The sequence below is a fragment of the Leucoraja erinacea genome, chromosome 16, assembly GCF_028641065.1.
Source record: "Leucoraja erinacea ecotype New England chromosome 16, Leri_hhj_1, whole genome shotgun sequence".
In the NCBI taxonomy this organism is placed as follows: domain Eukaryota; kingdom Metazoa; phylum Chordata; class Chondrichthyes; order Rajiformes; family Rajidae; genus Leucoraja; species Leucoraja erinaceus.
The window spans coordinates 27531115-27554566 of NC_073392.1; the positions used below are offsets into that span (position 1 = coordinate 27531115).

Genomic DNA, 23452 nt, shown 5'->3' on the forward strand with positions numbered 1-23452 from the left:
CCTCACCCCCTAGTCATTCTTTATTGAAAGGCTACACGAGGGGAGAGAGAGAGAGAGACAGACCCAGAACATAGGCTCGGTCAACATAGGCTCGGTCAACATCCCAAAACTGACTAATCATGTCAAGGGGTATGGATCCAAGTAGAATTGATTTAATATTAGTCACAATAAAAGAGAATGTTGAAGGCTTGAGAGGCTTGGTGGTTTCTCTTAGTTCTCACATTAATAACTTCAGCTGAATGGAAGTGTAGTGGATACAGTTGGATCTTCACAAGAATAGGAAAGGAACATATAGGTAGGGGAAGACTATTAAACTCCTCAAGACAATTCCATGACTGATGTATCTCCATATACATTGGCTTTCTTAAACAATGTAGCTTAGAGGCATACAGATAACAAAAAGCTATACCTAATGTAGAATAGGGTCTACCCTCCGGCTAATGTAAGGTTGTTTGTTATCCATAGCAGCACAGTTGACAAGACACTTACCCATTTCAGGGCAACAGGAGTAGTGGGTAAGGGGCAGAGGAAGATCATCCATCCCTCTGTAGTTTGTGGAGGCACCTCATGCACTTCATCCCACTGGAAATCTGGATCAGAGATGGACACAGAATCCGGTGGAATGAAGGACATGAGAGTGCACCTTCCTCGTGGTGCCGCCACATTATCCTGCATTGCCACTGACTGGATTCCTTCCTTTCTGATCAGGTAGTCAATACCCACGTAAGGACATGGTTCAAGTGTTGGATGACAGATCCATCAGCTTTTCTCACGTGATGAAGATGTTAACAAGGTTTTCAGCAGAGTAGAGAAACAAAAGGCCACAGGTTGGTGATATCCCACTGGATGGAATAACTCCCCATTTCTCCAACATGATGTGACATGTAAGAGCAGCACAGTGGTACTGCGGTAGAGTTGCTGCCTTACAGTGCCAGAGACCCGGGTTGTAATTTGTACGTTCTCCCTGTGACCGCGTGGGTTTTCTCCGTGGACTCTGGTTTTATCCCACATTCCAAAATATGTGCAGGTTTGCAGGTTAATTGACCTCTGTAAATTGTCCCTTATGTGTAGGATAGCACTAAGGTATGGGGATCGCTGGTTGGCGCAGACTCTGTTGGCCGAAGGGTTTATCACCACGCTGAATCTCTAAAACTAAAATGGTAGCATTGGTACCAGTCCAACAGAGATTCACCAGGCTAAGTCTGGGAATGATTCATCTGTATTGTTTGGAGCTCAGAAGAATGAGAAATTATATTATTGAAGCAAGACCCTAAGGAAGGTTGACATGTCAGGGGCGTTAAATGTTTTGCACTTAATAAAATGGAGTTCAGAGCTCAATGAGTTCATGAAACCATATATAGTTACCAACTGGTAAATAATTCCCTGGATAAAGCTCTTTAATTAAGATGCCATCAAGACGAAAATCACTGAAACCAAGTTCTGTTATACCATCAATGATAAAACGATGCAAGAATTATATTTTGAAAGCATAGTGAGGGTGAAGCAGAGGATTGAGTGAAATTCCAGAGCCTGTGAGCAATGGGAACAGGAGATAGTAAATAGTAGCAATGTATTTAATCAAGAATATTTTTTTACTCGTGAAGTTTTTTCAACACTGTGTCCCAACCCAAAACATCACCCATCTATGTTCTCCAGGGTTGCTGCCTGACCCGTTGAGTCATTCCAACATCTTGTGTCTTTAAAAAAAAGTTCAGCCCAAGGTAAACAGACAGTCAGGAAAATTTAAGGCAAAGAGAGATTAGGAGGGCAGATGTGAGGAAATCTCTACTTTGTGATTATTTCCCCTGCTTGCATTCTTACCAATATTACCAGAAAGCTGTTGGAAAAACATCACCTGATAATCATAACTAGGTTTAAACTTAATCTACATGGAGAAATTATGAAAGGAAATGTAACTAAAATTATGGCTAAATCCTCAGAAAAGGGATCCAATGATCTCAAACTTAGAAAAGTGAACATGTTGATTTTTCACTTTTCAGAATAATTTGCCCATTTTGTTTTCCTGCTTATAAAATGATTAATATTTTGTCACCAATCACCGAGAGTGGAATATCTCCCCACACTGCAGACAAGGAATACCAAAACAATGTGATGTAAGCCTTGCACTGAGTAAGACTTTGCTCTGAATACAATATCTAAATAGCTTCCTATCCCATTATTACATCAGCTTCACACTTTCACTTCCCACACCTAACTTCCTGACTGGCTTTAACTGATTGACATTGTCAGATAGAAGCATTAAAAAAAAAACAGGAGCATGTATAGGCCATTTGGCCCTTTTTTAGGGATTTTGCCATTTTTAATTAGATTGTATCCTTATTCTTTCGAGCTCAAGTGAATAAAGACGCAGTTAACCCAATCTCCCCACATAGAGTTGTTCCATCATTCCCGGACTGGGTCTCATGAACCTTCAAAGCTATCTCTCTATGGCTCTCTGAATCTGACAACCATCAATTGTGGTTGGATATGCCATGGTTTTAGTTTCAATGTTACTATAACTTAGAAGGAACATCACCTTTTCTCCTGGGAATCCTCTTTGACCTTGATCTCCCTACAGGAATCAAAACACAAAAGACTTAAGTTTAAACATTAATGTTGAACTTTAAGTATATTCAACTCCTGATGGAATTGTGCCCCCCTATAGGTCTGAGCAGTCGTTTCAATTTCTCCTCTTCCAAATATTTTTTGCTGCTTATTAACAGCTGGAATGCACTGCCGGAAAGTAGCAATGCCAGATTTAATTATAGTTTTCTAAAGGGAACAGGATAAATATTTGATAGGAAAGAATTTGCGAGGAAAATACACAATGTGCTGGAATAACATAGTGGATCAGGCAGAGTCTCTTGAGAGATGGAAAGTTGGTTTTGGGTCAGTTCTGAAACAGGGTCCCGACCTGAAACATCACCTATCCATGTTCTTCAGAGATGCTGCCTGACCCAGCTTAGTTACTCCAGAACTTTGTGGGTTTTTTGAAAAAGAGCATCTGCAATTCCTTGTTTCTACAAGAATTTACAGGTGTCAGAGGTTATGGGGAAAATGCAGGAGAATGGAGTTGGGACAGAGAGATAGATCAACCATGATTGAATGGTGGAGTAGACTTGATGGGCCGAATGGCTTAATTCTACTCCTATCACTTATGATCTTATGACTCTGGGTGAAGGGTGGGGGTACGAGACTAGCTGGACTGCTGTCGAACACTTCATGGGCTGAATGGCCTCTTTCCATGCTGTGACTGTAATTCATTCACATCAAGCGCTTCAGAAATCATCAAAGTATTTGGCTTTTGCAAATCTCCTCTCCTCACCCCTCTTTCCTCTATTTCAGAATGAATCTCATGAATCGCAAACATTCTTAAATACAAAAATAGTAACTAAAAATTACATTTACACAATGACATCTCAGTCTGTTACGTAGATCTGAACTGTGCTCACGGTTGCTCTGTTTGGCAGCCACGTAAAAGGATTGGTTCAGATTTTCTGCAAGTGTTGATTAGGCACTATAATGATCAGGACCCAATGTGAGTTATCATTCAAGACCATTTTAATAGAAGCAATATTCACCCCAACAGCTAAAGCAAACATAGCCTATAGCATCAGTGGGAAAGAGCCAGCAGAAAGGGATTAGTTGTTCAAGCTGATTATCTGCAATGTGCCAACAATATTTTACGGTGAAGGGAGAGAGATTTAATAGGTACCCGAGGGGTAACTTTTTTTACACAAAGGATGGTGGGTGTATGGAATGAGATGCCGGAGGAGGTACTTGAGGCAGGAACTATTGCAATGTTTTTAGAAACATTTAGATAGACACATGGATAGGATAGGTTTAGAGGGATAAGGCCAAATGCAGGTAGGTAGGACTAGTGTAGACGGGACATGTTCTGCATGGGCAAGTTGGGCAAAATGGCCTGCTTCCATGCTGTATGATAGAGTTGCAATCCAATAGAAATTGGGCCTGATGTTGAGTTGCAACATTTTGTAGAAACTCATCGGTAGCTGAGAAAGGAAAAATACAATAAAAGCACGGAGTGAGGAATTTACCTGTGGTCCTGGGAGACCTCGTTGACCTTCTGAACCCTGTCATAATAATAAGATAATATCAGTACATAGTCGCATTTGCCTGCGTCCAACAAACAACTTGATAGAGAAAGCACCCAACAATTAGCTATTCCTCCTAGACCTTCCAACATCAATTTGCCCGGTTCAGTCAATGAATGATGGTGCGCTAGAAATCCTCTCAATGGAACATCTCAATGATCATCCAGGGTCTCAATATCTGACCCTTATGCAGAAAAAAAATTCAATATCAATCTTTTGGAGCAAGACGTCCTCCAAATGCCCAAGAATGAGGCCATGGTTTTATCTCTATCCAAAATCTAACACAAAGGCAAAGGATCAATTGAACGTTCTCAATCAGTTGTACAAAATGTTGGTGAGACAGCATCGTGGTCACCCTGCTATGGTAAGAAGTTGTTAAACTGGAAATAGTGCACAGAAGATTTATAAGGATGTTGTCAGGACCTGAGGGTCTGCGCTATAAGGAGAGGTTGGGCAGGTTAGAGTTTATTCGCTGCTGCGCAGGAAGTGATCTTATAGAGATGTATAAAATCATGAAGGAGATAGACAGAGTGAATGCACAGTCTTTTCCCCAGGGTAAGGTAATCAAGAACCAAAGGCCAAAAGTTTCAGGTGAGATGGGGAAAGATTTAATAGCGAACCTGAGGAGCAACTTTTTCCCCACACATAGGGTGGTGGTTATATGGAATGAGCTGCCAGAGGAGGCAATTGAGGCCGGCACTGAGACAACATTTAAAAGACAGTTGGACAGATACAAGGATAGGGGTGATTTAGAGGGATATGAGGCAAAAGTGGCTGGGTTAGACTAATGTAGATGAAGCATCTTGGTCGGCGTGGGCAAGTTGGGCCAAAGGGCCTCTTTCAGTGCCATATGACTCTATCAGGGTTGAGTTCATTGAGGGAAAATAGTGGGTTTAAGGTCCACATCATGTCTGGTGGTGAAATATGAAGAGCTGGACACTTTATTAATCATAGTTTTGCACTTGATCAATCACAGAAAGAAAAAGATTTGGATGTGTCACTTTACCATGGGAAGAGATTAACCTTCAAACTTACTCGATCACCAGCTAGGCCTGACACACCAGGTTCTCCTCGTAGTCCTCTTGACCCGGACTCACCAGGTTTGCCAGCGTCTCCCTAGAAAATAAACCCACAAATAACTGATCGGACACTGAAGCTAATTTGCATACAACAAACCTTTGAAAATGTCAGTGTTATGATAACCAAGTATTGATACCAAGAGATAAATATTGGCAAGGACAGGCCCTGGCGGCAGCGGTGGACCCTCGGTGGCAATGAGCCTCGGCAGTGTTGGAGCCTCAGTGGTGATGGAGCCTTGGTGGGGACGGTGGGACCTCATGGCCGACAGAGCCGCGTGGTGGTGGCGGTGAAGCCTCGCGGTTCAATCCGCGGTCGGCGGTCGTTGAATGCACGGGGTAATGACCGTGTGGGGGGGAAGAGTGAAGTACGATGGACCCGGCGTGGGGGAGAACACTGTGAGGGAGATGGAGGGGGAGGAGGGAGGGGGAGAAGGGAGAATAATGGAGGACCCGGAGTGGGGGTACTTTGTAAATTTGTCAGCGCCATTCACTGTGTATTTCACTGTGCCTGGTCACATATGACAATAAAGCCAACAGATTCCATTCCATTACACTCCCTTGCACTTAAAAACAGTGTCAAAGATTCTCTTACCCACTGTGCAAATAATGGGTCTGTCCCACTATTTCGCGGACTGCCAGCACCCGTCATAGGTCGTTGCAGGTCGCCGAAAATTTTCAACATGTTGAAAACCCAGCGGCGACTGGAACAAGGTACTTTGGGCGACTACTCACGACCATACAGGCTTCACCCCGCGACATGGTTGCCGGGGTGTCGCCTGTACGGTCGTGAGTCGTCTCCTCAGTCGCCCAAAGAGTCGTAGCGTCTTTCTGGTCGCCGCTGCATTTTCAACATTTTGAACATTTTCAGCAACCTGCAACGACCTACGACGGGTGCCGGCAGTCGCCAAAAACGTCACATAAGTGGGACAGGCCCATTACACAGAGCCCCGATTTAACATCTCATTGGAAATACACCACCACCAACAGGAGATTTGATAGCAATGTTCAAGACTCATTTTGACAGGCTCATGAACAGGCACAGGACAGAGAGATATAGACCATGTACAGGCAGATGGGATTAGTTATTTTGTCATTAGGGTCAGCACAAACATCGTGGGCAGAAGGCCATGTTTGGTGCTGTATTGCCTATGGTCTATGACATGGTTTCCACCTCTCCAACAGCTAGTGATATCCAGATCATAACTACCATTGGATTAAAATGGGTTCCATCACATATTCCTTGGAATTACTGTAGTAAATCTATTCTTCACTAACTCTAGTTTCTTCACACCCTACCTAATGCAAGCTGACCAGAATTAGACTTCATTCCATTCCACTGATGCCTTGATCTGGTTGTACAGAATTCCCAATTTTCCGAAGAATGGTCCCAACCCTATATGTCATCTGTCTATTTCTCTGCATAGATGCTGTCTAACGTATGCTCTTTACTCTAAGTTCCACCATCTGCAGTCTCCTGTGCCTAAATTAATAAAATAATCCCATTTGCTTAACTGAACTTGGAGTTGAGTTACAGACAGGTCAGACAGAGTAAAGAATGTGAGTTTCCTTTGTTAAAGAACTTCAGAATATAGACAGATGAATAAGAATAGACACTTCAGAGGAAGCAGAGGAACAGGCCCTTTGGTCCACAATGTCCATGTTGAAAACTATGCCGCTAATCTAAACTCCTCTGCCTGCATGTGATCCATATCCCCCCATTCCCTGAATACCCATAGGCCAACCTAAAAGCCTCTTAAATGCTTTATGAACCAATTGAATTCTGAGGAAATTTAATAATCCAAAAGTTAAAATTAAATACTATATGTCAAAAGTGTTCCACAGAAGGGGTACTATAAAGTTTAGACATCTACTAACAGATGCACAGTCGCAACTGTGGGACAAACAAAGATTGTTGGAAGATTTTTCTTTGAATAATTTATTGCAGTAGCTATATATTATAATCCTAATACTCTGGACTCGTGAAGATCCAGTAAGAACAGCCAACTTTACCTTGTCTCCTTTACTACCAGCCACTCCAGTTTCAGTATCGATCTGGACAAGAAGAAATTAACATTCAAATGTCAACAGTCAGGTTATTGGTCAGAGTCCCAACCAAGTCTAACCATACTCTAATGACAAGTAGATGACTTCAACATTTCTTGAACTCTTCTCGCTCACTTGCTCCAAAGATCGCATGACTCGGAATGTGACCAGCCGGTTCACTTATGGCTACTATGGCGATGGAAACTTAAACTACACCCTTGTTGGCATTTCAACAAAGGACTAATCATTCTCTTCTGCACAGCATGCTGCCACTTACATTAGGCAATCCTCAATTACTTAATTCTTTAAAAAATATATAGGATTTAGAATTCCCTTATGTGGGTTGATCTTTTGTGAATTGCATGAAGGAATGCAATTTAAAATCTGACCATTTTGTGCAGGCTATCAATTCCAAAATATGTGTCAGGGCAGTGGGGTCACTGGGCTGAGAGATCAAACAAGCTGTCACAGTCTGAAGGAGGGTCTTGACCTGAAACATCACCCATTCCTTCTCTCCAGAGATGCTGTCTGCCCTGCTGAGTTACTCCAGCATTTTGCGTCTACCTTCGATTTAAACCAGCATCTGCAGTTCTTTCTTACACAAGCTGTCACACATATGCTGACTTTGCTTGTGCATCACAGGCCTGTGAAATATATTCTATCATGGTGCCTTAATGAATGTTTGCAGCTTACCTCAGTGTTAAAGGCAACCAAACTCACCTGGTTTGCTTTGCAAGAGCCTTCCATTATCTCCACCCCACGTCCACACTGAGCACGTGCGCACACAGACGCGCGCACACGCACGCACACACACACACACACGCACCTTATTTTTTGCCCAATCCATTCCTCTTCCCATCCCTTTTCTTGTCAACATCCGCTCAGAACATGTACCTGAACCCCACCAATACAATTGTTATCTCAGCGCTGATGAGAGAATATCCTCCTGGTCACTAGTCCATACGTTCATTAGTCGTAGGAGCAGGATAAGGCTACCCCGCCATTCAATCACGGCTGATCTACAGCATCTTTCTTTCTCAACCCCATTCTCCTGCCTTCGCCCCATTACCCCTGACACCCTTACTAATCAAGAATCTGTCAATCTCCACCTTAAGAATATTCACTGACTTGGCCTCCACCGCTGTCCGTGGCAATGATTCCACAGATTCACCACCCTCTGACTCAGGAAATTCTGCCTCATCTCCTTCCTAAAGGTACATTCTTTTATTCTGAGGCTGTGCCCTCTTGTCCTACAGTATTCTACTAGAGGTATCCTCTCCACATCCACTCTGTGTGGGTCTTTCAATATTTGGTAAGTTTCAATGAGATCCCCTCATCTTTCTAAAATCCAGATAATACAGGCCCAGGGCTGTCAAATGTTCATCATATGTTACACTCTCAGCATTTCACTCCTCCAGCTGAAGGAAAATTTGGAAATCAACTCAATCTCAATCATCCATTCCACTGCGATGAACACCTTTTGATGGTTATTTAAACTGCAGAATATCTAACTGACCAACAGTTTACAAATTGAGTAGATCAGCCCAGATTAAATGCATTGGTGCATAAACAATGAATATCATTAACACGCATTTTCCATTGAAAATTATTTATTTACCAATTTTCCTGGAGGTCCCGGAAGCCCCGTATGCCCTATTGATCCCTGGATTAAGAAAAGAGATGAAATTAATACCTTTATCCAGATTTTACCCGGTATCCCTGCAGTGTAAGATGACTCCAGTGCAGAATTCAGAGCCACAGGTATTTCAGTGTGACCAAACCAGAAGCCAGACCAGTTTGCGTGCGACTCTCTAAATGTTGAACTCCCTCTTGGTTTTGCTATTTATCAGCTGATGCCTAAATGGGATCTGGGTTTTGCTTCATGCAATGTTCACTGCTTCACTTGTTCAAAATGAGTTGAATATCTTCAGCGAGCATCCTCACTTCCGACCACATGTTAGAAGGAAGGTCATTGATGACGTAGCTGAAGATGGCTGGGTCAAGGACATTGCTTTGTGGAGCTCCTGGAGACTACTGATGACCAGCAACCTTGGGGTACGAGGAGAAGGGACGTAATAGTACACAAGACGGTTTGACCCTGACTTTGGGTTTGTATGTTCTCCCCGTGATGGCATAGGTTTTCCCCAGCTATACCTACGTACCCAAAGAAAGGCCGGTTCATTGGTTACTGCAAATTACTTCTCGTATGGTAGAAAAATCAGGCTGGGGTACATTATAGAGAAATAAGTAGGGGCTTGATTGATTCAACATGGAAACAGTCCTTTTGCCCTCTGAGCCCATGCCAACTTTCCCATCATCTCCTTACACACAAGAGCCAATTTACAGAGGCCAATCAACCTACAACCCCGCACGTCTTTGGGATGTGGAAAGAAACCAGAACACCCAGGTGCTCAATGGTACTTTGTTGCCACGTGTACCTAGGTACAGTGAAATTCTTTCTTTGCATACAGTTCAGTGACGATCGTGCTATCCATTCGGCACAAAAATACCAAGTATAAGAGTGTACCACACTGAACCAGTACACGGAGTCATCATGCTTTAGGCATTATCTTGTACCCTTCACGTCCAATATTTAAAAAATGTTATGAGTCTTCACTTGGCCATAAAGCCCTATTGTCCTGGTAGTGACACTGGGTCGGAGTTACAGGAGTTGGCCTGATGTTCTGACCACCGACATTGACTGAATGGGCTGAATGGCCACCAGCTTCCTCAGCAGTTTCCCTGTGGTCACACTTGTCCCAAAATCCTAATAACATCACCTATCCATTCTCTCCAGAGATGCTGCCAGTCCTGCTGAGTTACTTTGGTATAAACCAGCATCTGCAGTTCCTTGTTACTAGATTCTATCTTAATAACCAGTGTATATCTACCTTCTCGCCTTGGTCTCCTTTCGAGCCGGCAGGGCCTCTGATCCCCTAAAGCACAACAAAAGAAACACAAAAAGTAAATGGCTTTAAAGCTCCCATGAACTAGCATTACCGTAGTGTGGACTATGACGCAAACGTATCGTCAGGACAGGACTCACATCTCTCCCAGGTTGTCCCGGCTCTCCACCGCTCCCCTTTTCTCCAAGTCTGCCATCAGATCCCGAGAAACCCTAAAAAAAGGAAAGCATTATCATACATCCACACACATTTCCACCCGTTGGAATATTTTTTTTAAGTTTCTGAAAAAGATGGCTTTACTTACAGAAGCAATCCTGGACAATTTGTTTCACTCTTTAAAACGTGAAACGTAAACATTACTGGTATTTTTAAGGCAGCGATTGAAGGATTCTTGATCGCTACAGTGTCAATGGCTATGGGGAGAAGGCAGGAGAATGGGGCTGAGAGGGAAAGATAGATCAGCCATGATTGAATGGCGGAGCAGCCACAATGGGCCACAAGAGCCTAATTCAGCTCCTGGGCAACCAAGGATAGGCAATGAATCTGGCATTGCTAGCCACATCAACATTCCATTAGTGAATGAATGTTTAAAAAAGGAAAAGCCAGGATTAGTTCAAATAAAGGAAGGAAGGATAATGCCACAATGTAGACTGCAGGAGGTTGTAGAGTTTTGCTTTTGTTGGGAAAGCCACTCATTCAGTAAACAGTCAATTAGAGAATATAGAGTTTTACTCGAGGTCCTCTCTCTCCATTGCGACCTGGCAGTCCACTCTCTCCCTGGAAAGAGAAGACAAGGCCACCGTTACTTCATGACTAAACACAGAAAATTAAACAGCTGAGAACTTTAGAGAAATGTGGTCGTTACCGGTGTTCCGTCCTCTCCTTTGTTTCCCTTTTCACCCTGGAACAAACAAATACAAGTGAGCGGTGGTACTGATCCATCCTGCAGTCTGGCTCAGCATAGAATGCCAGAAAGGACCTGGTGACATACTAAACCCATTCAGCTTGGTTCAGTTCCTGCCTACTTATCACTGTGATGAGGATGCTCTGGGCTCTGGGCCTGTATTCACAGGAGTTTAGAAGGATGAGGGGCGGGGGATCTCAGTGAAACCTACTTAATAATGAAAGGCCTCGACAGAGTGTATGTGAAGAGGATATGTCTAGTAATGGGAGAGTCTAGGACCAGAGGGCACAGCTTCAAAATAAGGAGCTTCAAAATAAGGACATACCTCTACAATAGAGTTGAGGAGGAATTTATTTCATTAGAGGGTGGTGAAGTTGTGGAATTTATAGCCACAGCAGGGGCCAAATCATTGGGTATTTTGAAAGTGGAGATTGACGGGTTGGGGGGGGGGGGGGGGGGGGGGGGGGGGGGGGGGGGTGGGTAAGGGCATCAAAGGTTACAGGGAGAAGGCAGGAGAATGGCGTTGAGAGGGGAAAATAGATCAGCCGCGATCATACCGCGAAGTTGAGTCGATGGGCTGAATGGCCTAATTCTGCTCCTATGTCTTATGATAACATGGAACTGACAGAGAGTGGGCAAGAAGGCCCAGTGTCCTGGCCAAATGCATCCCTCAATTCTCTGAGCCATCCGAACTAGTGGCCAAAATTCAGATAACCACATCTTGCCTTAATAACATTTTATCTGCTACATTTACCAACAGGCCAATATGCACAAGTCTAACAGTCCTCAACTGGAGTATTCATAGAACCAGAGCACATGTCCAGGAAGGATCATTCGAATTAATAATAATAATAATAATAATCTTTATTTATATAGCACTTTTCAACAAAACCAGTATTTGAACCAAAGTGCTTTACAGAGATTGATTAAATTAATTGAACAGATCAAATGTCAATATATCCATACAAAACAAAAAAGAGAAAAAAGAAAAAAGACACAGAACAGTACACTATAGAAATCAACATGAAACGTCCCCCCACAGCAGAATTCACTGTGAGGGAAGGCACTAAAAATATCCAGTTCTCCCCCTCATAGTCCACCCGAGGTCCAACAAAACTATTCCCCGGGAGCTTATTGCTTTTCCAGACTCTTCAAGAACAACTAATTTATTCCAGGGAAACATACCACCTACAAGTCTTACCTCCCAAACCCGCGAGCACTAGTATGGAGATGGACAAGGGAAAAAGGCGCAATGGAACATTGGTCCCTGCATGCAGGTCTCCACCACACCCCAAACTCAATCTCAGTTAGCCCGACACTAAAACTATATTGTTATCACCCCACAGCTATCGGACATGAGGAATATATTGTCAACACCCAGACGTATTCTCTTTCGCCAGAATGTCATCGGCTGTTCAAGAAGATGGTTCACTTCCACCTTCCGGGTGGCAATCGGGGATTGGGCAATAAATGGCAGCTTTGCCAGTGATGCCACCATCCCATCCCATCCCTCCAGATTCAGGGGCAGTTTCTTCCCAGCTATTATCATGCAATGGAGCAGTCATATCACCAACTGGAGAGCCATCCTGACTTCCCATCTACCTCATTGGAAACGTTCGAACAATCTTTAATTGGACCACTGGACTTTATTTTGCACTAAACGTTATATCCCTTTATCCTATATCCGTACACTGGTGAGGGCTGGATTGTAAACATATATAGCCTTTTCACTGACTGGATAGTGCACAAAATAGTTTTTCACTGTACCTCTGTACATGTGACAATAATAAACTACACTAAACTAAATAAGATCTGACAACAGACACATGTTATGGGTAAGTTCATAGTCAACAGTAACCAACTATGTGTTTTGCTCCAATCTATCTGATGGATCTAAAGCAGAGAGCAGAACTATATCCTCACCTCTTTCCCCCGAGGTCCGATCAATCCAGCTGGTCCTGTTTTTCCAGGCTCCCCATTCGCCCCTCGTCCTCCAGGATCCCCCTGCAACACAACTCGCGTTAGCTGCCATTTAAATGCAGGGCCTTCAGAACCAGTTGAGGCTTCCACTGCCATCAGGAATCACTTACCTTTTCTCCAGGTCTGCCGGAAAGTCCAATGTTACCCTAGAGGGAGAAACAGATCATGAGATATTATCACATAAACGATGCAACACACAAAACAGTGGCCATTCAGCCCAAAGTGTCTGTGTCACTCCCTGTAGAGTAGCAGTCCCATTCCTCGTTCTTCACCTCTGATTCCCTCAGATTATTCCTTCTCCAGCCTTTCTAATTCCCGTTTGAAACGCCTAGCTCATTGTTTCTACCAGCCATGCAGGCAGTGGAATTTCTGATCCAAGTACGATCAAGTTAAAAAAAAAAATGTTTTTGTGTCCCCCTTGTTGTATCGTTTGCCCAAAACATTACATTTGCAGTTCTTGGCCATTGAACTGTCTGCTAATGGGCACTACTCCTTGCATCTCATAGGGGATTGCATTTATCTATGGCAATAATCTCACTGATCTGTATGAAAAACAAGAATCTCACTGTACCTTGGCACATGTGATAAAAACAAAACCATTGAACCTTGATCAAATCTGCTCTCAATCTTTCTTGAAGTCTAAACCAGAACCGTTTCCACGGTTCACCTGCCAATGAACCCCTCCTTTTCTGGACCCACCTATCACTTGCCAACTTTTATCTCATTTCCCCTCACCTCTTTCTACCAACTATCTCCACTTTGGCCCAGTCCTGGAGATGAGTCCCAAACCAAAACATCATCTGTCCATTTCCCTCATCAGATGCTGGCTGACCCTCTGAGTTCTTCCAACAGTTTGGTCTTTGTCCAAAACTTAGTTCCTTCTACAATAAAGGCCTTCGTAATACTTGCCTTCCTAACTGCTTGTGCGCCGCACTTTCATTAATAGACCAAGAAAGGTCTATCCTGCGCATAATTGCCGTGCCTGTCAGAGTTACACAGAGAAAAAGGCCCTTTGGCCCATCTTTGTCCAAGCCAACCAAGATGCCCACCTAAACTAGTCTCATTTTCTCATATCCCTTTAAATCTTTCATGCACATGTCCAAATGCCTTTTAAATATGTTCGTACCTCCCTCAATTACCTTTCTGATAACTGATAGCTTGTTCCTTGAACCCACCACCTTCAGGCTCCTAATAAATCTTCCCCCTCTTTAAACCTAAGCCACTAGTTCTTGATTCATGTACTCGGCGTAAAATATACTGTGCATTCACCCTATATTCATTCGGATCTGCTGAGGATTCCCCCCCTTTGCTCTCCCATTTTTGTTGCGAAAGGATGATCAGAATTGTTTTTAAACTCCGGGAGCTGCTGTACTGTGGAACGTACTGCCTGAAAGGACATGAGATGCAAATGGAACAGGAATTCTCACAGGGAATTGGTGATATTTTTTGACGAGGAAAGCTTGATCAGGATATCAACAAGGAGCAGAGGGAATGGATTCAGAAAGAATGGCCTCCTTACGTGCAATGTTGTAGAACATAAAACACAGAAAACTATGGCACAGGAACAGATCCTTCATCCTGCAATGTTGAACTTGATGCCATGATAACAGACCTCAACTGCCAGCACATGGTCCCACCATTCCCTGCATATCTTTGTGCCTATCTGAAAGCCTCTTAAATGCCACTATTGTACCTGCCTCCACCACCACCCCTGGCAGCACATCCATGTCACCCGCTACCCTGTGTGTAAAGAACTTGCCCTGCGCATCTCCTTTAAACGTTATGCCTCTCACTTTAGAGCTATAAGTTTGATATTCACCTGGGGAAGAACATTCCGACCATCTACTCTATCTATGCCTCTCGTAATTTTATATTCAGGCACCTCGCTTTTTACACCTGTTTGATTTATGCATTTTTAGAATATCACATTTGTTCATTTGATACCAAAGCTTGATTTACGCACTCATACTTTAGGAATAGTGCACTCAGATTTACACCTCGCAGCCGAGTCACATATATGTTTAATTTACGTGTCTTTGAATTGCACGCTGCTTTTCAAGAATGAACCCCCGTGTAAGATGTGAGGTGCCTGTACTATCAGGTTATGGTGGTAATCTTGTGAATACTGAAGACTCACTCTATCGCCTGGATCACCCTTGGGTCCTGGTTGCCCAGGGATACCAAATCCGGTTTCACCCTGTTTAAATGAAAATATATATTGTGGTTATAATTAAAGGAATCATCACGCAAAGGCAAAATAACCAACATTATTCAATTGTGGATTGTGGAAGTATGTTTAGTTTAGTTTAGTTTAGTTTAGAGATACAGCATGGAAACAGGCCCAATTCGCCCACACCGACCAGCAATCACCCGTTCACGCTAGTTCTATCCTACACACTAGGGACAATATACAGAAGCCAATTAACCTACAAACCTGCACGTCTTTGAAATGTGGGAGGAAACCTGAGCACCTGGGGAAAATCCACCCAGTCACAGGGAGAATATACAAACTCCGTACAGACAGCACCCGTAGTTAGGATCGAATACGGGTCACTGGCCCTGTAAGGCGGTTACTCTATCACTGCGACACTGTGACGCAATACCACAGCCGCTGGCAATAGTCACCCAGGAGAGGATGGCATGTAATTTGCCTGGATTAATGGAGCAAGTTGCCACGAGTCCGTGTGTGTTCACTGGCCTCGTAACAAACATCTCCTGAAGCAGGCACAATGGTGCTGCTGGCAGAGCTGCTGCCTCACAGCTCCAGACACCCAGCTTCAATCCTGACCTCGGGTGCTCTCCGTGTGTGGAGTTTGCACGTACTCCATGTGGCCGCGTGGGTTTCCTCCGCGTGCTTCGGTTTCCTTCCACATCCCAAAGACAAGCAGGTTTGTAGGTTAGTTGTCCTCTGTAAGTTGCCCCTGGTGTGCAGGGAGTGGGTGTGAAAGTCGATGGTTAGAGTGGATTCAGTGGGCCAAAGGTTATGTTTCTAAGCTATGTCTCTAATTACAAAAACAATTATGCTTTGAACTTTACAAAAACAGAAGCCTCTACAAAGATTATCATGCCATAGAATACAAAGATAATTTTCACTTCACGGCATCCAGATGCTCCAACTGTACCTAACATAACAAGTAGTTACAAGGCTGAGACCAGCAACGTTCCCTCACCTTTTCACCCTTGTCTGACTTCTGTCCCTTCAATCCTTTTTCCCCCTGAATTCCTGCGGGTCCTTGTTCACCCTGTGGGTAGAAGACAAAGCAACCATTACAAAGGCTGGCGGGTGCAATGCAGTGTGGATTCCAGTGCAGTCAGATTTGGGGCATGTGGCAGGTCACAGACTGCGGTTCCTCACAACTTTCACAAGAGCATAAGCTTCACTTTCTGCGCAAACCTCTGACCATGTTTTGCGCTTAGACTCAGTAACTCAGCAGGTCAGGCAGCATCAATGGAGGGAAATGGACAAGACAACCCTTCTTGCCAAGTCTCAGCCTCAGCACAGAGTTACAGTGAATATTTTTTTGTATACAGTTCAGTAAAGTATAACCATACCTAAGCACAATCCCTGGGTAAATACAGTGCATAGAAATAGTCCACTGAGACAGTATACAAGAGGGGCCAGGTTTTGGCACAATTTCCAATCCGGCCTCCGTGCTGAGTCTTCGGGAGCAGTGTCCCATCCAGGCAAGCCCCAGGATGCTGCAGGGCCTCCAGCCATTCCCTCCGGCTGGATTGGCCAAAGAACTGACATCCCTCTCCTCACTGGCCCTGGGTAAAATTGATCGAAGTCACTCACTGCTCCTGCTGTCTCTTGGTCTGAACAACGCAGGTAACAGTAGCAGTAATGATTACATCATTTTTGTGGGGAGGATAACTTTTGGGATCCAAGGAATTCTGAGGGCCCATTACATAAATTCCAAAGGCTCAAACTTCCCGGGGTGTCCTTACCATTGTTACTCTGGTTGTGGTACAAATAGCTTGGAGTTTACCTGGGCAGTAAACTGGACTGGTCCAGGAACGCTGAGGCCCTGGACAAGAAGGGACAGAGCCGGCTGTACTTTTTGAGAAGGCTCCGCTCCTTCAACGTCTGCAGTGAGTTGCTGCAGATGTTCTAGCAATCGGTGGTAGCCAGGGTCATCTTCTTCTCTGTCGTGTGCTGGGGCAGCAGGGCGAAGGTCGTGGGCGCCAACAGGATTAACAAACTCATCAGGAAGGCTGGCTCTGTTCTGGGGGAGGAGTTGGATTCATGGAAAGTTGTCTTGGAGGCGAGGATGCTCCTTAAATTGCGGACCATCTTGGACAATACAGCTCACTCCTTCCATGACGCACTAGTCAATCTGAGGAGTACCTTCAGCAACAGGCTGGTTCTTCCAAGATGCATCACAGGAGATCCTTCTTCCCTGTGGCTATCAAACTGTACAACTCCTCTCCCTTCTGTCATGGATAGACTTCTGTCACTGGATAGACTCGGTTTGTACTCGCTAGAATTTAGAAGATAGAGGGGGGGGACCTTATAGAAACTAACAAAATTCTTAAGGGGTTGGACAGGATAGATGCAGGAAGATTATTCCCGATGTTGGGGAAGTCCAGGACAAGGGGTCACAGTTTAAGGATAGAGGAGAAATCTTTTAGGACCGAGATGAGAAAAACATTTTTCACACAGAGAGTGGTGAATCTCTGGAACTCTCTGCCATAGAAAGTAGTTGAGGCCAGTTCATGGGCTATATTTAAGAGGGAGTTAGATGTGGCCCTTGTGGCTAAAGGGATCAGGGGGTACGGGATACTGAGTTGGATGATCAGCCATGATCATATTGAATGGCGGTGCAGGCTCGAAGGGCCGAATGGCCTACTCCTGCACCTATTTTCTATGGTTCTATGGGGTGGACTGACTCCCTCTCTCCTCTCCTCCACCCCTCCAGCCAAATGTTTGAACATCCCCAATCCTTTCCACTCGTCACTTTAATTTCATGTTTCATGTATCTTATGTTTTATGACTGTTAGCAGATCAATTTCCCCCCTGGGATAAATAAAGTTCTATCGTATCGTATCGTATCATAACATTGAACACCTTGTGAAGTCCACCAGTGGAGTGCCACATTCCTGTAGTTTGCACCAGGTGAGGTTTAGCACAGGTTCAATATATCCATTCACTTCAATGGAGAGGAACAACTACAGGTTAATGTATCAACTAACTTATAGACACAAGAAACTGCAAATGCTGGAATCTTGAGCAGAAAAACAAAGTTCTGGAGGAACTCGTCGGGTCAGGCAGCATCTGTAGAAGGTATGGACAGGCGGCCTGAAATATTGTTTGTCCATTATTTCCATAGATGTTACCTGACCTACTGAATTCCTCCAGTACTTGTTGTTTATCAACTAATTCAGGTATTTTTAAATTTAATTTAATTAACTTAAATATAATTAACTTTAATGCAATTATTGACCCAAAACATCACCTCTCAATTACCCTGCATGGGTTCTGAGCAACTGAGTTCCTCCAGTGCTTTGTTTTTTGCTCAAGATTTCAGTATGTACAGCTGTTTGTATCATCTTATATTATCTTAATTTTTTTAATATTTTATTTGGTAATAATTTTGAATATGGCTAATAATATTAGTGATTAAAATCTTAATGATTAATTGTAATAATTAATATTTCAATGCACAGTCAGTGTTTAATAGTTTTTGAAGAATGGGCAACATCGTAATGATTCCAACTATTTGATGGCTTTGACAACAAGTATACCAGGGGATGAGGCTTCATCTGCTGTCGGAGATTTTTAAGGCTTGGACCTGCCGTTTATGGTGAGAGAAGGCCTCAGTAACCAGGAGCCAGGATTGGGAACACACTTTGGAAAGTGAGGAAACGGTTTTGATTCGCCCACAATGGGCAGCTCTGCCCATGACAGACCCGTTCCTACAATCTGTCCCTTGTTTAGGGAACACAATGTTGGCATCTCCACCTACCATCTCATCCCAGTTTCCCCACTTCAAACATAAACAGGATGGACTGCAGGAGTTGGCAACAATGCCGGTCCAGGAATGACCTAAAAATGCACAACTAATGAACAGGTCAGGAATGGAAAGAACGGTCTCCTGCATCTCTTACCCGATCACCTTTACGTCCTGATGGTCCAGAGATCTGGAGTGAGACAAAAAGAGTTGCTTCTTTTAGAAAACGTGAATTTTGAGACATGTGAACAAACGTGACGCATTCATGTAAATATAAGGAACTGCAGATCCTGGTTTACAAAAAAAAAGGACACAAAGTGCTGGGGTAACTGGGCGGGTCAGGCGGCATCTCAGGAGAACATTCCCCATTCCATGCACAATTCCAACGGCAGTAACAAGGTCACCAGCAGGTTATTGTTGCCATAGCCATGTAATCCAATAACTGATTACTGCAATTTCAATGCCAGCTGCTCTTCAAAAGACTTCCTCAGTCTTGACTTTAGAGCGTGGAAACAAGCCATTCGGCCCACCGAGTCCATGCTGACCAGCAATCAACCCATACACTAGCACTAACCATACACTAGGAACAATTTACAATTTTACCAAAGCCAATTAACCTGCAAACCTGCAAGTCTTTGGAGTTTAGGATTGAAAAAGCGCCCATAGAAAACCCATGCGGTCACAGGTAGAACATACAAACACTATACAGACAGCACCTCTGGCGCAGTAAGACAGCAACACCACCGTTGCGTCACTGTGCTGCCCCAATTTTGTTTGACCAAATTGGGATTGGAATCTATTTGGTTGGTTCAACATTCCAAACAACAGCACCATCATGTGTCAACTTGTGGCATTATAAGCTGTTAAAATAATTCCTCCCATTATTGTCACCAGTAGATACTTTAACAGGCATTGATTTTCTTGTAGCAACGCTTTGGTTCAGTTTAAACCCAAGGTCCCACTTCATTGAGAGCACAGAATGGAGAGAAATTCATTCGGACATAAATCCAGCCAACATTTGCTGGAACAAACACGTCAATAATAACTCTGTTTATCATTGCCAGTGTCCTTGATGCCAGCCCACACCAGCTTTTCCAGTCAATGGGACTGGCTCAGAAGGGGCATCTTGGTCAATATGGATGAGTTGGGCCGAAGGGCCTGTTTCCGTGCTGTATGACTCTAGGACTCAGTCCAGCCTTGCCATGAAAACAAGAATATCATATCATAACTTCAATAGACAACAAGGCCTTGGTAGCCGACAGTATCTCCAATGAAGTTCAATGGTTCACTGCCAATTAATTGAAGACGATAATTAATGCTGTTACTGATATAGATTGTACTCCATTAAAAGATGATGGAGCAGATTCAATGATGCCTTTGCAAAGGGAATTGGGGAATTAGTTGCAAGGAAGCAATGTGTAGGTAAAGGATAATGAGCAGGGAGCGGGGAACAACTCAGTCATACAGCACAGAACCAGGCTTTTTGGTCCAACTTATACATGCCGACCAAGAAGCCCCATATATACTCATCCCATCTGCCCACGTTTGGCCCATATCCCTCTAAACATTTCTGTAACATGCACATCTCTAAATGTCTTTTAAATGTTGCTATCATATTTACCTCAACTACCTCTTCTGGCAGCTCGTCCCATATACCCATCAACCTCTGTGTGAAAACGTTATCCTTCAGGTACCTAGTAAATCTTTCCCCTCTCACCTTACACCTATGTCCCCTTGTTCTTGATTTCCCTACTCTGGGAAACCAGGGTGCATTCACCCAATCTAACCCCCTTGTGATTTTATACACCTCTATAAGATCATGTCTCATCCTCCTGCGCTCTAAGAAATAAAGTCCAAGCCTGCCCCATCTCCCTCTATAGCTCAGCTCCTCAAGTTCCTGGCAACATCGTTGTAAAAAAAGATCTCCTGGTGACAAATTCTTTAGAGTACAACAGTCTCAGATAGTTGATCCCACCATCCATGCTATTTTATTCCACAATCCCATAACACTTACAGTCTGTCCTGGTTCTCCTCTTTGTCCATCATTTCCCTGCAAATGAAATACATAAGATCTGTTAATAAATGCATTGTGATCTCAGATAACTGATCCCACGAGGCTCTCTCCTGAGACAGAGTAATGGAAAGAAAATCACCCTCAAATTATTTAATCTGATCGCACAGAAAAGCCATATGACCTACACTGTGAAGACCAAGAAGGGATTAAGAACAGGAATGGAAGGTATTTAATATTGGATACAGGAAATATTTGAACAGTACAAGGAAGAAAAAAATATATTGTTTCATAAAGACCTCTCACACCCTCAAGTGGTCATTATTGCAGTATAGGAATTTTTCACACAGCAAACTTAACAAACAGCAATGTGAAAACAAAAAGATGAATTGTGATGTTGGTTGGGGGATAAATATTAGACCGGTCAATTAAGTAGTGTTATAGGATCGTTACATCCACTTGGAAGGACATGAATGTCTTTGATTTGGCATCTCGGCCAAACAGTGCAGTATTGCACTGAAGTGTCAGTCTTGATTTTGAATCCAGATCTCTGGAATAAGACTTGAATCCTGGATCTCTGGCACAGATACAAGTGTGCAATTCATTGAGCCATAGCTGATATTCAGCATGCAGAATAATTAAGGATCAATTGCATTGTATTGACATTTATATATCTAGTAAGGCCCAATGATATCTGGGTCTAAAGAAGGGTCCCAACCTGAAACACATCTATCCATGTCCTCCAGAGATGCTGCCTGACCCACCAAATTTAGTTTAGTTTAGTTTAGTGTCATGTGTACCGAGTTACAGTGAAAAACTATTGTTGCATGCTCACCAGTCAGGGGAAAGACTATACATGATTACAATCAAGCCATCCACAGTGTACAGATACATCATTAAGAGAATAACGTTTGGTGCAAGAAAAAGTAAAGTAATGTCGGATTGAAGATAGTCAGTGGATCTCCAATGAAGTAGATGGAGGTCAGGACTGCTCTCTAGTTGGTGATAGGATGGTTTAGTTGTCTGATAGCAGCTGGGAAGAAACTGTCCCTGAATTTGGAGGTGTGTGTTTTCACACATCTGTACCTCTTGCCTGAGGGAGAGGGGAGAAGTGACCTGGGTGAGACTGGTCCTTTTCCAGCGCTTTGCATTCTACGCAACATTCCAGCACCTCTAGTTACTTCCTTCTCCTAATGACAACTTCTGTTGACAACAGTTTTGAGTTCAACCAGGAGGATGTGATATTCTGACACATAACTGTGGGGAAGATCAGCAAAGGCTGAGGAGTGGACGCTACATTGAACGTTGAGGTGCCGCATCTGTGGATCAACAGCTTCCCTCTCTGACGTTGATAATCCAACCTGGGCTGGTGCTGTTTTTGGAGTCAACTACTTCATCTCACCTCATCAGTCATGTCTAGGAAGCTATGTGGAAAGTTAATAAAAAGGGAACGAGGACCTAATTCAAGAACGGAGAAATGTCTTCAATAGATATTATTTGGGTGCTGGAGAAACTCAGCAGGCCAGGCAGCATCTGTGGAGGGAAACGGACAGACAATTTTATGGGTTATGACCCTTTCTTCTCCACTGAGATAAGAATGTTAGTGAGGAAAAGGACATAGTGCGCATGAGTGACTGCAAGAGACTGGTGGATGGGCGGAGAGTTCTTTCTACTTTGGCTCACATTTTACATCTGATATCCTTACCTTTTCACCTCTTTGACCACTGGGACCTGGCAAACCCTATTCAAAATAAAAACAAATGTGGCATTATTGGAGGATATTTCACAGAACATTTCACAAGTAGTTCTACCCTGAATAGTTAAGACAAACACCCATGATTACAATTGATAAACTGGCAAGCCCAAGCAAGTGTCTTTCTGGATGAAGGCACTTGATTTTATAGAATCTGTCTAAATAGCTCACTAAGAAAGTGGAAAGTAGGCAAATTGACAACCTGTGGGTTGCATTAAGAACACTTTTTTTTCCATTCCAGTTCTGTAATACTATTTCTTACAGATAAATAGCAAGACTGATATTGTTCTATTTTTTGGGAAATACAAAAATCTAATATTAATACTCTAGATCTCTCTTGATTTTTACCCGTTCTACTGGCAGTGATGATAAAGTCTTTCTCCATCAAGATTCAAGGTTTGTACTCTTCATATTCCCTCACTTATTTCTCCCAATGCTCCCCATCACACTTTCCTGCCCTACACTCTAACCCCACTGTATATATAAAGTCTGTATTTATAGTCTGAAGATGGTTCTGACCCGAAACGGCACCTATTCTTTTTCTCCAGAGATGTTGCCTGCCCTGCTCAGTTACTCCAGCATTTTGTGTCTATCTTCTTTCTATATAAAGTTGTCTCCTAATTGATTGTTTTCCAGATTTCAAAGCCTGGCATCTCGGTCCTACAATCCCAATCATCCTTTCTTTTTGTCTTTACAAAGGCAACTTTTGA

The 23452-nt window shown here is 43.4% G+C and overlaps 1 protein-coding gene across 1 annotated transcript in view; it reads right to left on the reverse strand.

Moving 5' to 3' along the window:
* The window catches only part of LOC129704921 (collagen alpha-1(VII) chain-like), a 128948-nt gene that overhangs the window by 102317 nt on the left and 3179 nt on the right, over window positions 1-23452 (reverse strand). The window contains exons 5-20 of the mRNA XM_055648330.1: window positions 22695-22730; window positions 20993-21028; window positions 19136-19168; window positions 16198-16269; window positions 15165-15224; window positions 13138-13173; window positions 12971-13051; window positions 11009-11044; window positions 10876-10920; window positions 10284-10355; window positions 10129-10173; window positions 8856-8900; window positions 7205-7246; window positions 5151-5231; window positions 4059-4094; window positions 2537-2572 (exon numbers count right to left, since the gene is read on the reverse strand). Coding sequence (XP_055504305.1) covers window positions 2537-2572; window positions 4059-4094; window positions 5151-5231; window positions 7205-7246; window positions 8856-8900; window positions 10129-10173; window positions 10284-10355; window positions 10876-10920; window positions 11009-11044; window positions 12971-13051; window positions 13138-13173; window positions 15165-15224; window positions 16198-16269; window positions 19136-19168; window positions 20993-21028; window positions 22695-22730 — 792 coding nt within the window. The remainder of the gene's footprint in view (window positions 1-2536; window positions 2573-4058; window positions 4095-5150; window positions 5232-7204; window positions 7247-8855; window positions 8901-10128; window positions 10174-10283; window positions 10356-10875; window positions 10921-11008; window positions 11045-12970; window positions 13052-13137; window positions 13174-15164; window positions 15225-16197; window positions 16270-19135; window positions 19169-20992; window positions 21029-22694; window positions 22731-23452) is intronic.